The sequence below is a fragment of the Lissotriton helveticus genome, chromosome 4_1, assembly GCF_964261635.1.
Source record: "Lissotriton helveticus chromosome 4_1, aLisHel1.1, whole genome shotgun sequence".
NCBI lineage: Eukaryota > Metazoa > Chordata > Amphibia > Caudata > Salamandridae > Lissotriton > Lissotriton helveticus.
Genome location: NC_136063.1, coordinates 2,067,295,087 through 2,067,308,293, shown reverse-complemented (window position 1 = coordinate 2,067,308,293; position 13,207 = coordinate 2,067,295,087). Strand labels below are relative to the sequence as shown.

Here is a 13,207-nt window from a genome sequence, read left to right as displayed (position 1 = left end):
CTGCATTAAGCAGTGAGATGGGGCGGTAAGAAGCACATTTGCATTGGTTTACCTGGTTTACGGACTGCTACTATTGTTGCCATACGTTGGTCCCTGGGGAGCCCCTCTTCCTTTAAGCTAGGTTGGTACATTGCTATAAGGTGTGGTGTTAGCTTTGTTGCTGCCCTCTAGTACAGTTTGATTGGGATACCGTTCGGTCCCGCTGCCTTACCCGATTGCATACCACCTATAGCTGCTATTATTTTATCTTCTATGGGGTCACTCTCAAGATGTTGGGTTTTGTCTGCAGTGAGTGTCGCAGTGCGGATATCTCTAAGGAATTCGGCTTCCTCAGTTGCTGTTGCCGTGGCTACTGGGGTATATTTTGGCGTAATGTTGTGCGAATGTATCTACAATTTGTCTTTAACTAGATCCCCTGTTTCAGTCTGGATCCCAACCACCCATCTATCTGCCCGTCCCAGTTTTTCTAACCAGCCAAGAGTTTAACTGCTTTGTCTCCCACTTCGAAAATCTTAAATCGGATGTCTGCCAGTTTTGCTCTGGCTTCCTCCCACAGGTGTTCCCTGTATTCCTTTTTTTTAGCGTTCAATCAATGTGTTGGAGTCAGAGGGGTCTTGGGAGTGCAGGGCTTCTAGATCGTGCATCCCCTGTTCTAAAACCTCTGTCACTCGTGTCTTCTCTTTTTTTTGGCCTGATATACGGGCGATTGCTTGTCCCCTGATGACTGGTTTAGGGTACTTGGGGAAGCGACTGAATGTTCATGTTCTTTGAAATATTGCTGTGTAGCCTTGGATAGGCCCTTCCAGATTTTGTTTTTTTTCAGATACATATAAGGCTGGCACTGGGCATCCACTACATATTTGGGTAAGATCGGAGAATGATCAGAGATGCCCGACCCCCCCCAGGTGTCGCATGTTGTTAAACCTAGCCACTCTGTCTGCAAAAGTAAGACCAAAGTCTATGCGTGACAGACTATGAGCTCCAGAGTGAAATGTGTATTGCGACGTTGTGGATATTGTGCACGCCAGACATCTTCTGTCCCATGGCATCTAAAAAAAATCAGAAAATCGGAATGTGGGTCGGTGTTGCTTTCTGGGGGGCAGTCAATCCATCTGGTCACTCAGGGTTTTATTAAAGTCACCCCCCCCCCCAACTATCTACTTGCCTTCCGGTAGTTTGAGCAGAAGAGCACTCAGTGCAGGCAGGGCTATCGTGTGAAGTGCCGGGGGAATATAAACTGTTACTATATTGATGGTTTGCCCCTCCCATTGGCCGGATACTGCCGCACATCGTCCCTGTTCATCCGTCAACGTCTGTTGAAGGATTGGAGGAAATTGTTTTCTAACGAGGATCCCCACCCCTCTCAAGCCCGATGTAAAGCCAGCGTGTATCACTAATTTAAAGCCCCATCTGTCGAGAGCATTACATGAAGTACCCACGAGATGGGTCTCTTGGAGCAGGACCACATCGGGTGTGTGCTGTTTAATATAATGTAGCACTAGCCCTCTCTTCAGTTTGTCGTTCATTCTGTTCACATTCCAGGAAAGGAGCTGGAGGTGTATATTACCTAGTGGGAGTTGGCTGGTTGTGGGAAGCGTGGAATCAGGTAGTATGATTGTCTGCATCACCTTTCTCCTCGGTGGTTGTGCATTTGTCAGTGTCGGAGCTGTGATGCCAAGTGATGCCTGTCATGTTCTACTACTATCGGCGTATAACTATTATATCTACTAATACGGTTTCTATGAACGACTACCCTACCCTCCGTTCCTCCCCCTCCCTGCATGACTGATTTAAAACTACCCACCTCCCCAAAAGTGCAGAGTGCCTGTCAATCCCACCCAGTACCTGTTTGGGGGAACAATCGCATTAACTCCCCTTGTCCGTTCCCTTTTTAAAGTGTATTTAAGCGGTTTCAAACTTTCTTTTTTTATTCGGGGCCTCTCAGTCTGTGTCTTTGGGCTAGTCTGTCCTCTATACTTTGCAGGGTATTGTGTAGTTCTCTGTAGAGGAAAGTTCAATCTTCTGTCATTTTAGCCTGACCGTCTCAGGTGAAGTTCATAAAGTCATGACTTCTTTATGTCCGGTGAGCCTCCGAAAGTTCTATTCTGTTGGGTTTTCAGGGGTGTCTTCGGCGTTTCTTGAGGTGTTCTCTTCGGCCACAGATTGGGTTGCTGTTAATTGGTGTCCGTTATGTTTCTTCCAGTTTCTACCATGATTGGTGACTTGGCACCATCCTTCAAACCACTCCTGGGCTTCTTCTGGCGTTACGAAGAACCTCAACTTGGCGTTTTGCGGGGAACGGCATGGAGTATTTGAGTTCGCACCTTCTCAGTTCCTTTTTTACCTCAAGAAAGCTGCACCTTTGTTTTGTCACTTCTGCCATATAATCTGGAAAGAAAGTTATTGGGCTTAGGGCATATTGCAATGGAGGGGCAGCTTGGGCCGCTTGTAGGATTATATCCCGGTCTCGGAAGTTGAAGATTCGAACCAGGATTGGCCTCTGCGGGGCTCCTGGTTTAGGTTTGCCTCCAGGTACTCGGTTGGCACGTTCAACCGAAAAGTAGGTTGATGATCTCCTTGGCTGCAGATGATTTTGGATGAGGTCCTCCACAAACAAATCAGTTGCTGGTCCTCTGCTTTTTCCGGGACCCCAATAATCCTAACATTGTTGCGCCTTGAGCGGCCTTCATAATCGTCAAGTCTGGCAGTTAGCGTCTTGCTTTCTTCCTGTTGATGCCGAACTTGGCGTTTCAGATTGTCCGAGTCTTCACGAAGGGGACCTGTTGTGGTATCGACCTCCGCTACTCTAGGTCTCCTGTTTTTAAGATTGGCACAGACCAGTGAAATCTCCTGCCTCACTCGCTCTGTGAGTTGCAGTTCTCTCCGCTGCCCTCCCGCTGTGTAGGTGTAATCAAAGAGAGTCGCCCGGTCTCCGTTTTCCTTACCTCTGATCTCAGAAGGCTGCCGGGGGCAGTCGGGGCAACAGCTCCGGTCCGGATGGATTCAGTAGCTTCCTGGGCGGAGAGGTAGGCTGCATACCCCCGTCATGGCTCCAGCATTGTCATTGCCCCTCCGAGTCCATCCACGGACTCCTCAATATGCAATTGAGCGCAGCGGGCAGCATTCACCACTGATCCTCGCTTTGTCTCGGGCATCCACGTACTCTGGGGTGTCCCACACCAGTTTCAGTTTCGGCCCGGCTTCACGTTGACGTGTGGGCCTGAATCTTGCAGACTGCATGTACAGGTTATTTTTGGCTATTTCAGGTATGCAGTGCCTGCATTTCAGTCCTTGCAAGTTCCGATTTCCATTCCTCCTTTTTTCAGGGACTGCTGTCGGAGTAGTGAACGGATATACGAGGGAACGATTTGTGGCGAGACGGAGCTACTCTAGTCGGCGGCTATTTTGTTCGGCTGCCAGCCACTCCCCCCTGATACTGAGTTATTCTTGCTGGATTTTAAATTTGTGGCCTTCTGATCCCTAAGGCAAATTTTAATTTGTCCATGTTGCCAACGATAGTTAATGCATCACACAAGATTAGAATAGTGGCCTTCCAATTAGGAATTATCAGTAGTGACACACAAGTGTATAAATCTGGATTTCCAACAGCAGTGTTGTAAAAAGCTTTATCGGTATGAAGTGGCTGCTTGAATATTGAAATGATACAAAACCACAGGTTCTCTCTTGCACCAAGGAAATAATATCTACAGTATGTTAACAAGATCAGCATGAATTTTAAATTTATTTTCAGAATACAACATTTGGTCTCCAAATGCCTTGACAATTTTTGGAACTACACATATCTTTTGCAAGTTTTATTTTCTATTTTGCTGATACAAACTAGATTCCACCAAAGAAACATTTTATACTATTCTAAAAAGAAAAATCCCTTAAAATACAATTTTTTTAATTTTTTAACTATTTGTGTTTGATCCTCACACATCCACATATGTATTTTATGAAGAAATCTTGTATATTACTTTCCCATATGGAAATATTTGACATATTTCAAATTCCTGTTTAATACTAACACTTGCATGGGGTTCTTTCAGAATACCAAGGATACCCGCAATATGCCAACGGTGGCCACCAATATGCACTACCGTGCTGTGATTGGCACCACATTGCCAAGAATACCCACAATATATCTACAAGCATTGACAAAGTCAATATGTCTAGTCTTGTCCTTTGGTTTTGTAAATGCTTTCGATAATCCTGTGCAGCATTGGCAAAAAATAGAGACCCGAAAGGTGCTATTGTGCAGCTGCCAGCCATATCATTCTGAAGTTTTGTCCTGATGAATGCATATGCCTTCTGGAAGCCTGCACCATTTTTTTATCGATGTAAAATGATGGACACCACTATGATCGATAAATCAATGAATTAAACAAAAAAGAATTGCTTGAAAGCAGAGTGGTCTGTGAGAAAAAGGCACCCGCTTGTCCCTCCAAAAAAACAACAAAAATTAACTAAATTACTGCGAGGGGTGGGAGAGCAACATTTGAGTGGGTAAGGGTTTGGGAAGTAACAGATAGTGGACAGGCATAGAGGAGCTAGGGATACTCGGAGTTGCCTGAAAACACTGTATTAAAATGTAAAGCAGACTGGCATCACAATGCAGCTGCAAGCCCTCCCAAAAAAGGAAAAGGAAAGAAAATCAAATCCATGTATTGCAGCTGGACTGTGAGGGTTAGGATGCAAATGTATTTGAGGGTGATAAGAAGCATGAGAGAGCAAGAAAACGTGTACTCCCATAAAGTTCTTAAAAGAAAATAAGTAGTTTCCTAAATGTGAGCAGTCAAAGTAAATACGTCCGGAAATTAAAAGAATGGTAAAGAAGCTATGCTCCAGGGTAAGGACGTACAAATGAAAATGAAGGGAAGCCATTGAATAATTATGACTGTGACAAAGACAATGATAAGCAATGGGAGGGCTGTAAGTCCACTTTAAGTTTTTGTTATGGTCCACAATAGGCTATGCCAACAGTCTGCTAAAAGCTGTTGGGTAGGCAAGACTTAAAAGCAGCCATATTGTGCATAGGGTGGCCCGCTTTAAGCTAAGGGCGACTATGATTAGGACAGTGATGGCATCCGTTATTGCCAAGGATACCCATAACACAAGGAATTGCTGCGATTAAACCTAAAATAACTATACTATACTATATCGAGGCTTACCAGTATTATGGTAAGGCCACCTTTGTCAGTTGAAACAACCACTGTGCCGGAGATTGCACATTAATCGCCAGAGTACCACGGCCCATCCCAGACCTGAGGGGCTATTGCCAGAAATTAACGCTCTTCCAAGGAGGTACACCAGACAAATATCTTCTCTCTATCGCTCATCAATGATGATTGTCCACTCACTTAATGGCATGAGTGAACACCTCAACCACACTGTCGTCACTCCACCCCTTGCATTTATCTTTATTGCTCTTGGCTGCTTTTGCACACTTCCACTCTGAATGCTGTAGTTCCGTATTTTAGCCTCACTAGTGCAGATACCTCTGACATTCTTCCTTCCTGGCGTTATTCTCACACCGAACGTAACTAAATTAGTAAGGCCTCCTGTTCCGTCTTGTGATTGATCGTTGCGGATCTTGTACATTCTGTCATAATGTTGGTGTGTGTCCCTGCCATTGTCTTGCCTCACTGTCACTCTGGATGGCTGAAACTAGTGATGCTTGCTGTCTCTTGGAAGTGCTTTAGAACTTCTGAATTGCATAATATTCTATTCTCTGTGACCAACTTGATGGTAGTCCAGGAGGTATTGGCAGCTAGTGAGCTACCTGTATGAGGTCCCTAATTTGTTAAACTTTCATTGTTTGCTTTTCCTCAGCCTTCGCTGATAAGTGCTTTCTTTATATAGTTTATTTTGTCCGGTGAGCGTCAAATAGAATGCACTTTATTTTTCTCCTTTGCCTTTTCTTTATAGTGGTAGCTACTGGATTTCTAAACTGAACCATTTTTTTTCCTGATTAGTTATAAGCAACAGAAGTTCAATTTGTTAAGAGAAGAAAATGAAGGATATGCAAAGCTGATTGCTGAACTTGGCCAGGATATTTCTGGAAGTATAACTAGCCTACCAATGCTTGAAAATATTAAGTCTTTGATAGGTAAGACCAACCCCATTTAGAAGTAATATTCAGTATTGACTGTGGGAATTGTAACAAACCTTGCAATTGTTTTTTTACACAATTTATATTAAGTTGACTTTGCTCTGTATTCTGAATGTGATATTTCTATTAAGACTGTCGCTGTCTTGCATAGTGCGAATAATCATCTTATTTGCTTTTCTGAGGAGTGAGAATATTTGGAGAAGCACGAAGTGATTTCTCTGGTCTCTGCAGCCTAGATTCTGAATAGCAACCTTCATAATAGCTGATTTGAGAAAGTTGTTATGAATGTTCCAAGATAACTGACCACTTCTTTGAAAACCAAAAAGTAAGAAATCTTGGTCCGGGTTTTTCTCTTTCCCAACTGGTTGGAAATGCTCGCACTGCCGGCAGGACTGAGGGAAAACCTTTTGCTAGAAGAATGCAGTCGCTTTAATTTGTTAATTTTTCTTCAGGTTTCTACATGTAACTGTTTTCTGTAAAGCATGTACCAGATGTTAACTAGGGGAGTCTTTGTCTTCAGAATTGAAAGGATCCACTGAGAGGCATTTGTGGGGTACTGAAAGACAGGAGAGAACTATAAATACTAGAACAGAACCCTTCCATATTGAATTTTGAGTTTAATGGAAATAACATCCTATCCAGGATCCTGAGTTACATTTTATCCCTTACGAGAGGAGCCTACCTGCTTGAAGAATCGGTCCTTCTCAGTGTGACTGACTTTCCTAAATTTCAGTGTTTGAATCAATGTTCATCCCCAGAGAGGTTTAAGTACAGTAGAGCTACAGACGTCTACCTATAGCTAGCATCTCTGCCAGTATTTTTCAGCTGTAAGGAAAGAAAATTATGAGGCTATAGTTGCCACCCAAAACGGTAATGCTCCAATATGAATTAGAGAGGCTGATGTTCAAAAGGGATGCATCGGCTCTTTTTTTTATTTATCTATTACAGATAAATCAAGCTATTGGCAATTTTGTGTTTAAATCTGTTTCTCTGCTCCAGGTATAACTATTGAATCGCAAACAATATGCATATAACAAGTAGGCCCAGTTTACCTCATACAGTACAACAAAAACCTACCACCGTAGTTGAAATTATTAAATAAATTAGCCCCAGCTCAAAACTAACTTGTTTCACCACAACAGGCCAAAGTGAGCCATCAAGAGGAGCTGTGATGTGGAGAAAAGGCCTTCACTAAGAACTAAATTAGTTCTTCAGCATTGGATCTTTCATAACATCACTAGTTTGAATTATTCTCCATTGTCTAGCTGGCAATCCTTCAAAAAGTAATATCTTCTAAATCTCCTAATGAAGGCCTGCGAAGAAGCCTGCAAATAATGTCGCTTGATTAACCAAAGAGGAAGGCTCAAACTTTAAACCAAAAACCTGCCAGCACTCGGTTTACAACTTTCCTAGGGTGGTCATACCTCACATTTCCTATTGGACATCATATGAAAGGGAGTACCACCAGGTCTCTTCTCTACCTTGTACAAAGTGATTTTCTTTTTTCTCTCTGGATTTTCTGTTCTTCTGGCGCTTTATATTTGAGAACTGCCTTCTTTTAACTTTGATTTCTGTGAGCTACTTTGCTTCAGCAGTGAGGAATCTCCAAAGAAAAGGTGGCTGTATGTGAAATATCCATGCAGGGAGTGCATTCACTGTGTCTGCCCTCGTAAGGCCAAACTCAGAGTGTTGAAGGACTTTCTCTGCAAAACACTGAATGATTACAAAGGTAATCTTTTGAGGTACTTTAAAAAAACAATCAGGACTATTGATCATCTATCTTCAGGTAATGACTCCCAACATTCTTAAAAGTCTGAAAAATATTGCCTGAATCAAGGTCAAGTACCCAAAGTGAGGAGTTCTCCTGAGGACATTCCTTCTTCTTCTGCAGACCTCAATAAACCTCAAAACTGTTTTACAACAAGCTGTTCAGGCCAGTATAGACCAGGTGCCTGCTGCACAATCTAAATGTGCTATTGACGACCCATGCAATTTAAGCTAGTGTTGCTCCTCAGCAGATGGACATGGTTCAGATCATGATCTTTATCGAGGATTAGGGCTTATTCTCTGTTGGAGCTGCAATTAGTCTCTAGGTTTGAAGAACTTTCCAGAAGAATGTCAATTTATCACAGTTTTTCTGATGGGTTCTCGATTCGTGCCCATGCATACTGCTCTGTACAGTTATTCACTTTACAAGATACATTTTGGTGGTCATAAAATCTGCCAGAAGTGTAAGTAAAATGTATCTTCTATCAGCCATTCACAGTTTTCTCAATCAACCAATCAGAACACTTGTAAAGCGTGCTACTTACGCGTGAGGGTCTCAAGGCGCTGTGGGGGAGAGAGCTGCTACTGTTCGAAGAGCTAGGTCTTGAGGAGTCTTCTGAATGCGAGTAGGTCTTGGGTCTGTCGTATGTTGGTAGGGAGGGTGTTCCAGGTCTTTGCGGTGAGATAGAAGGATCTGACGCCGGAGGTAGTGTGATGGATGCGGGGGACGGCGGCGAGGGCGAGGCTGGAGGATCGGAGCTGGCGGTTGGGGGTGTGGAAGCGGAGTCTGCTGTTCAGGTAGGCTGTTCTGGCGTTGTGGAGTGCTTTGTGTGCATGTGTGAGGAGCTTGAAGGTGATCCTCTTGTCGACGGGGAGCCAGTGTAGGTTTCTCAGGTGGGGGTTGAGGTGGCTGTGGCAGGGGACGTTGACGACCAGTCGGGCGGAGGCATTTTGGATGCGTGTAGCCGGCGTAGATGTTTGGCTGGGATTCCTGCATAGTGTGTGTTGCCGTAGTCCAGTCTGCTGCTGACGAGGGCATGTGTAACGGTTCTTCTTGTTTTGGTCGGGATCCACTTGTAGATCCTGCGGAGCATGCGGAGGGTGTTGTAGCAGGAGTAGGAGACGGCGTTGACCTGTTTCGACATGGAGAGGGAGGAGTCGAGGATGAAGCCTAGGTTGCGTGCATGGTCGGTGGGTGTTGGTGCTGTTCCCATTGTGGTCGGCCACCAGGTGTCGTCCCAGGCTGGGGGGTGGGTCCGAGGATGAGGACCTCCGTCCTGTCCCAGTTGAGCTTCAGTCGGCTGTTCCTCATCCAGTCGACGACGGCCTTCATTCCGTTGTGGAGGTTGGTTTTGGCGGTGAGTGGGTCCTTGGTGAGGGAGAGGATGAGTTTTGTGTCGTCAGCGTAGGAGATGATGTTGAGGTTGTGATGGCGGGCCACTTGTGCGAGGGGGGCCATGTAGATGTTGAACAGCGTCGGGCTGAGGGATGAGCTCTGGGGGACGCTGCAGATGATGTTGGTGGCTTCGGAATGGAAGGGTGGGAGGCGGACGCTTTGGGTTCTGCCGGAGAGGAAGGATGTGGTCCATTCCAGGGCTTTCTCTTGGATTCCGGCTTCTAGGAGGCGTGTTTTTAGAGTGCGATGGCAGACCGTGTCGAAGGCGGCCGACAGGTCCAGGAGGATGAGGGCTGATGTTTCGCCGTTGTCTAGTTGGCGTCTGATGTAGTCTGTGGCGGCGATGAGGGCTGTCTCGGTGCTGTGAGTGCATTTGAATCCGGATTGGGATGGGTCTAAGATGTTGTTGTCTTCCAGGTGGCGGGTCAGTTGCATGTTGACGATTTTCTCGACGACCTTTGCCGGGAACGGGAGCAGGGAGATAGGCCGGCAGTTTTGAGGTCCTTCAGGTCCGCCTTGGGCTTCTTGAGGAGGGAGTGGATTTCGGCGTGCTTCCAGCTTTCCGGGAATGTCGCTGTTTCGAAGGAGATGTTGATGACCTTCCATAGTTGGGGTGCGATGGCTGCGTCTGCTTTGTTGAATACGTGGTGTGGACAAGGGTCTGATGAGGATCCTGAGTGGATGAAGTTCATGACCTTGCGTGTCTCATCGTCATTGATGTTGGCCCCGGAGGTCAGGCGGTTGGCGCTGGTGGTGTTCGCAGGGGAGGTGGCGACTGGCGTGGTGGGGGCGGTCGTGGTGTTAAAGCTGTCGTGGATGTCAGCGATCTTGCGGTGGGAGAAGATGGCTAGTGAGTCGCCCAGTTCTTGTGAGGGCGGGATGTCGTTAGTGTTGGCGCTGGGGTTGGAGAGTTCCTTTACGATGCTGAAGAGCTCTTTGCTGTCGTGTACGTTGTTGTCTAGGCGGTTTTTGAAGGAGGATCTCTTTGCTAGTCTGATGAGGTGGTGATGTCTGCGGGTGGCGTCCTTATGGGCTGCGTAGTTGTCCGGTGTGCGATCGTGGAGCCATGTCTTCTCCAGTATCCGGCATGTTTGGAGGTCTGGAGCTCGTCGGTGAATCAGGTGGCTCTTTTGCTGGTGTGGTTGTTGGGTGGTGTCTTGAGCAGGGCGAGGGTGTTGGCGCAGTCTTCGTTCCACTGTCTGAGGTTGCGGGCTGCGGCGTCTGCGTTGGTAGGGTCGGTGGGGGGGTTCTGGGTTCTGGGCGAGGGTGGTGTTCAGCTGGTCGTCGGTGACTTTGCTCCAGCAGCGGCGAGGTGGCTTTTAGGTGCAGTGGTGTGTGGTTGATTTCTTGAAGGTGAAATAAATGCAGCGGTGGTCGGTCCAGTGGAGTTCAGGGTATGGTCGAAGGTGACGTGGGAGCCTGTGGAGAAGACTGGGTCCAGCGTGTGGCCGGCGGCGTGGGTGTGTGCGGTGACGAGTTGTCTGAGGCCGAGGTTGGCTAGGTTGTCGATGAGGGTTGAGGAGTTTGCGTCGTTGTTGTTCTCGAGGTGGAAGTTCAGGTCCCCAAGGAGGATGTAGTCCATTGAGTCGAGTGTGTGGGTACTGGCGATGGTGTAGCTGAACTGGGCCCGTGGTCTGGGGGTCTGTAGATGAGTGTTCCTCTGAGGGTGGTGTTGGGGTCGGTTTGGATCCGGAAGTGCAGGTGTTCGGCGACGTTGAGGGTGTCGTCTGTGTGGGTGGAGACCTTTACGGTGGATTTGTGGGCGGTGGCTATTCCTCCTCCGACTCAGTTGGCGCGGTCCCTGCGGGTGATCTTGTAACCGTCTGGGATGGCTATGGCTATGGCCATGTCTGGTGTCGAGGAGTCGTTCCACCAGGTCTGGGTCAAAGGCCAATTCTGGGGCGGAGGTGTCGAGCAGATCCCAGAGCTCGATGACGTGTTTGCGTGCGGAGCGGGTGTTGAGGAGTATGCAGCGGAGGTGGTTGGGTCCAGTCCTTGGAGGTTTGGTGGTTCTGTCGCAGGTGAAGCTGCAGGTGCAGCAGGAGAAGGGTCCGTGGGTCCGTTGGTCTGTTTCGGGGCTGCCTGGAAGCAGGTGGGGTTTTGGCCGGTGTTGAGTGCGTGGAGGCTGCTGGTGTCGTGGGTTCTGGTGTTGTGGCGTTCGCGGAGTCCAGGGTTCTGGCGCTGGGCGCGGTCCAGGTGCGGACAGGCGCAGACAGGCTTGCCCACTGCGCGCGCCCGCTGCTCGGCCGCCAGGACACCTGACTGAGCTACGACACCACCACACTCAACACCGGACGACCACCCGCCTGCTACCGAGCCACCCCGAAGAGAACCCACGGACCCTTCACCTGCCAAGCCTGCAAATTCACCTGCCTCCCAACCTGCACCCCGCCCATCGAACCCAGCAACAACCTCAAGTGCATCCTTCTCAACGCACGCTCCGTCCACAAGCACGCCATCAAACTCTGGGACCTTCTCGATACTACAGCACAAGACGTTGCCTTCCTCATGGAGACCTGGATGAACGCCTCCTCGGCCCCGACATCGCCATAGCCATCCCTGACGGCTACAAAATCACTCGGAAGGACCGCGTCAACAAAACCAGAGGAGGAATCGCCATCATCTACAGGAACACCATCAGCGTCACATCCAACGCCGAAGACGCAATCTCGGCTGCCGAACACCTACTTTTCCAGATCCACACCAACCCCAAGACCACACTTAGAGGAACCCTCATCTACAGACCCCCGGGCCCGCGCACACAATTCAGCGAAACCATCGCCGACTTAATCAGCCCGCACGCCCTAGCCTCACCCGAACAAATCCTCCTAGGGGACCTGAACTTCCACCTGGAGAACAACAACGACAGCAACACCACCACCCTACTCGACAACCTCGGACTCAAGCAACTGGTGAACACCCCCACCCACTACGCCGGCCACACGGTCGACCATCTTCTCCGCTAGCAACCACGTCTCCTTCAGCCACTCCAAGGAACTACACTGGACAGACCACAGCTGCATCCATTTCACCTTCAAGTAGACTACATCCCACCACCACACGCAACAGATCCCCCGCAGATGCTGGAGCAGTCACCACAGACCAGCTAACCACATCGCTGAGCCAGAATCCACCAGTCGACCCTCTGACATCAATAACACAGCCCAGAATCTCGCACAGTGGATCACCAAAACCGCGGACGACCTCGCTCCTCTAAAGAACCCCACAGGCAAGCCCAGCACCGGGAAAACCACATGGTTCACCGACGCCCTCAAAGACTCAAAGAAATCCTGCCGAACCCGCAAAAAAAACTGGCACCACGAACGGACGCCAGAAAACATGACGGCCCTCAAGAATGCCACCCACGAACACCAGCTGATCCGCACCACCAAAAGGACATCTTTCAAAGAGCGGCTGGACAACAACACCCACAACAACAAGGAACTCTTCAACATCGCAAAAGAGCTCTCCAACCCCAGCACCAGCAACGACGACATCACACTATTGCAAGACCTCTGCAACTCCCTCGCCACATTCTTCTACCGCAAGATCGCGGACGTACACGACTGCTTAAACCCCAGCCACCGAACCAACAATCACTCCCACCACCCTCCGCGCCTGGACCCCAGTCAGCACTAAAGACACCACCCACGTCATGAACACCATCCACTCTGGCTCTCCCTCTGACCCATGCCCTCACCACATCTTCAACAAAGCCGACGCCATCATCGCACCCCACCTCCGGAACATCATAAACAACTCCTTCGCGTCCGCCACCATCCCAGAAAGCTGGAAGCACGCAGAAAACAACGCCCTTCTGAAGAAACCCACAGCCGACCCAAAAGACCTCAAGAACTTTCGCTCCATCTCTCTCCCTTCCTTCCCGTCATCGAGAAGATCGTCAACAAACAACTGACTGCATTCCTCGA

General features: G+C 48.3%; 1 protein-coding gene across 2 annotated transcripts in view; it reads left to right on the top strand.

Annotated features, from left to right (window-relative positions):
- THOC2 (THO complex subunit 2) overlaps positions 1 to 13,207 on the top strand; it is a 1,495,542-nt gene that overhangs the window by 102,903 nt on the left and 1,379,432 nt on the right. For both annotated transcript variants that reach the window (XM_078688746.1, XM_078688744.1), the window contains exon 7: positions 5,979 to 6,112. In XM_078688746.1, the coding sequence (XP_078544872.1) occupies positions 5,979 to 6,112 (134 nt within the window). The remainder of the gene's footprint in view (positions 1 to 5,978; positions 6,113 to 13,207) is intronic.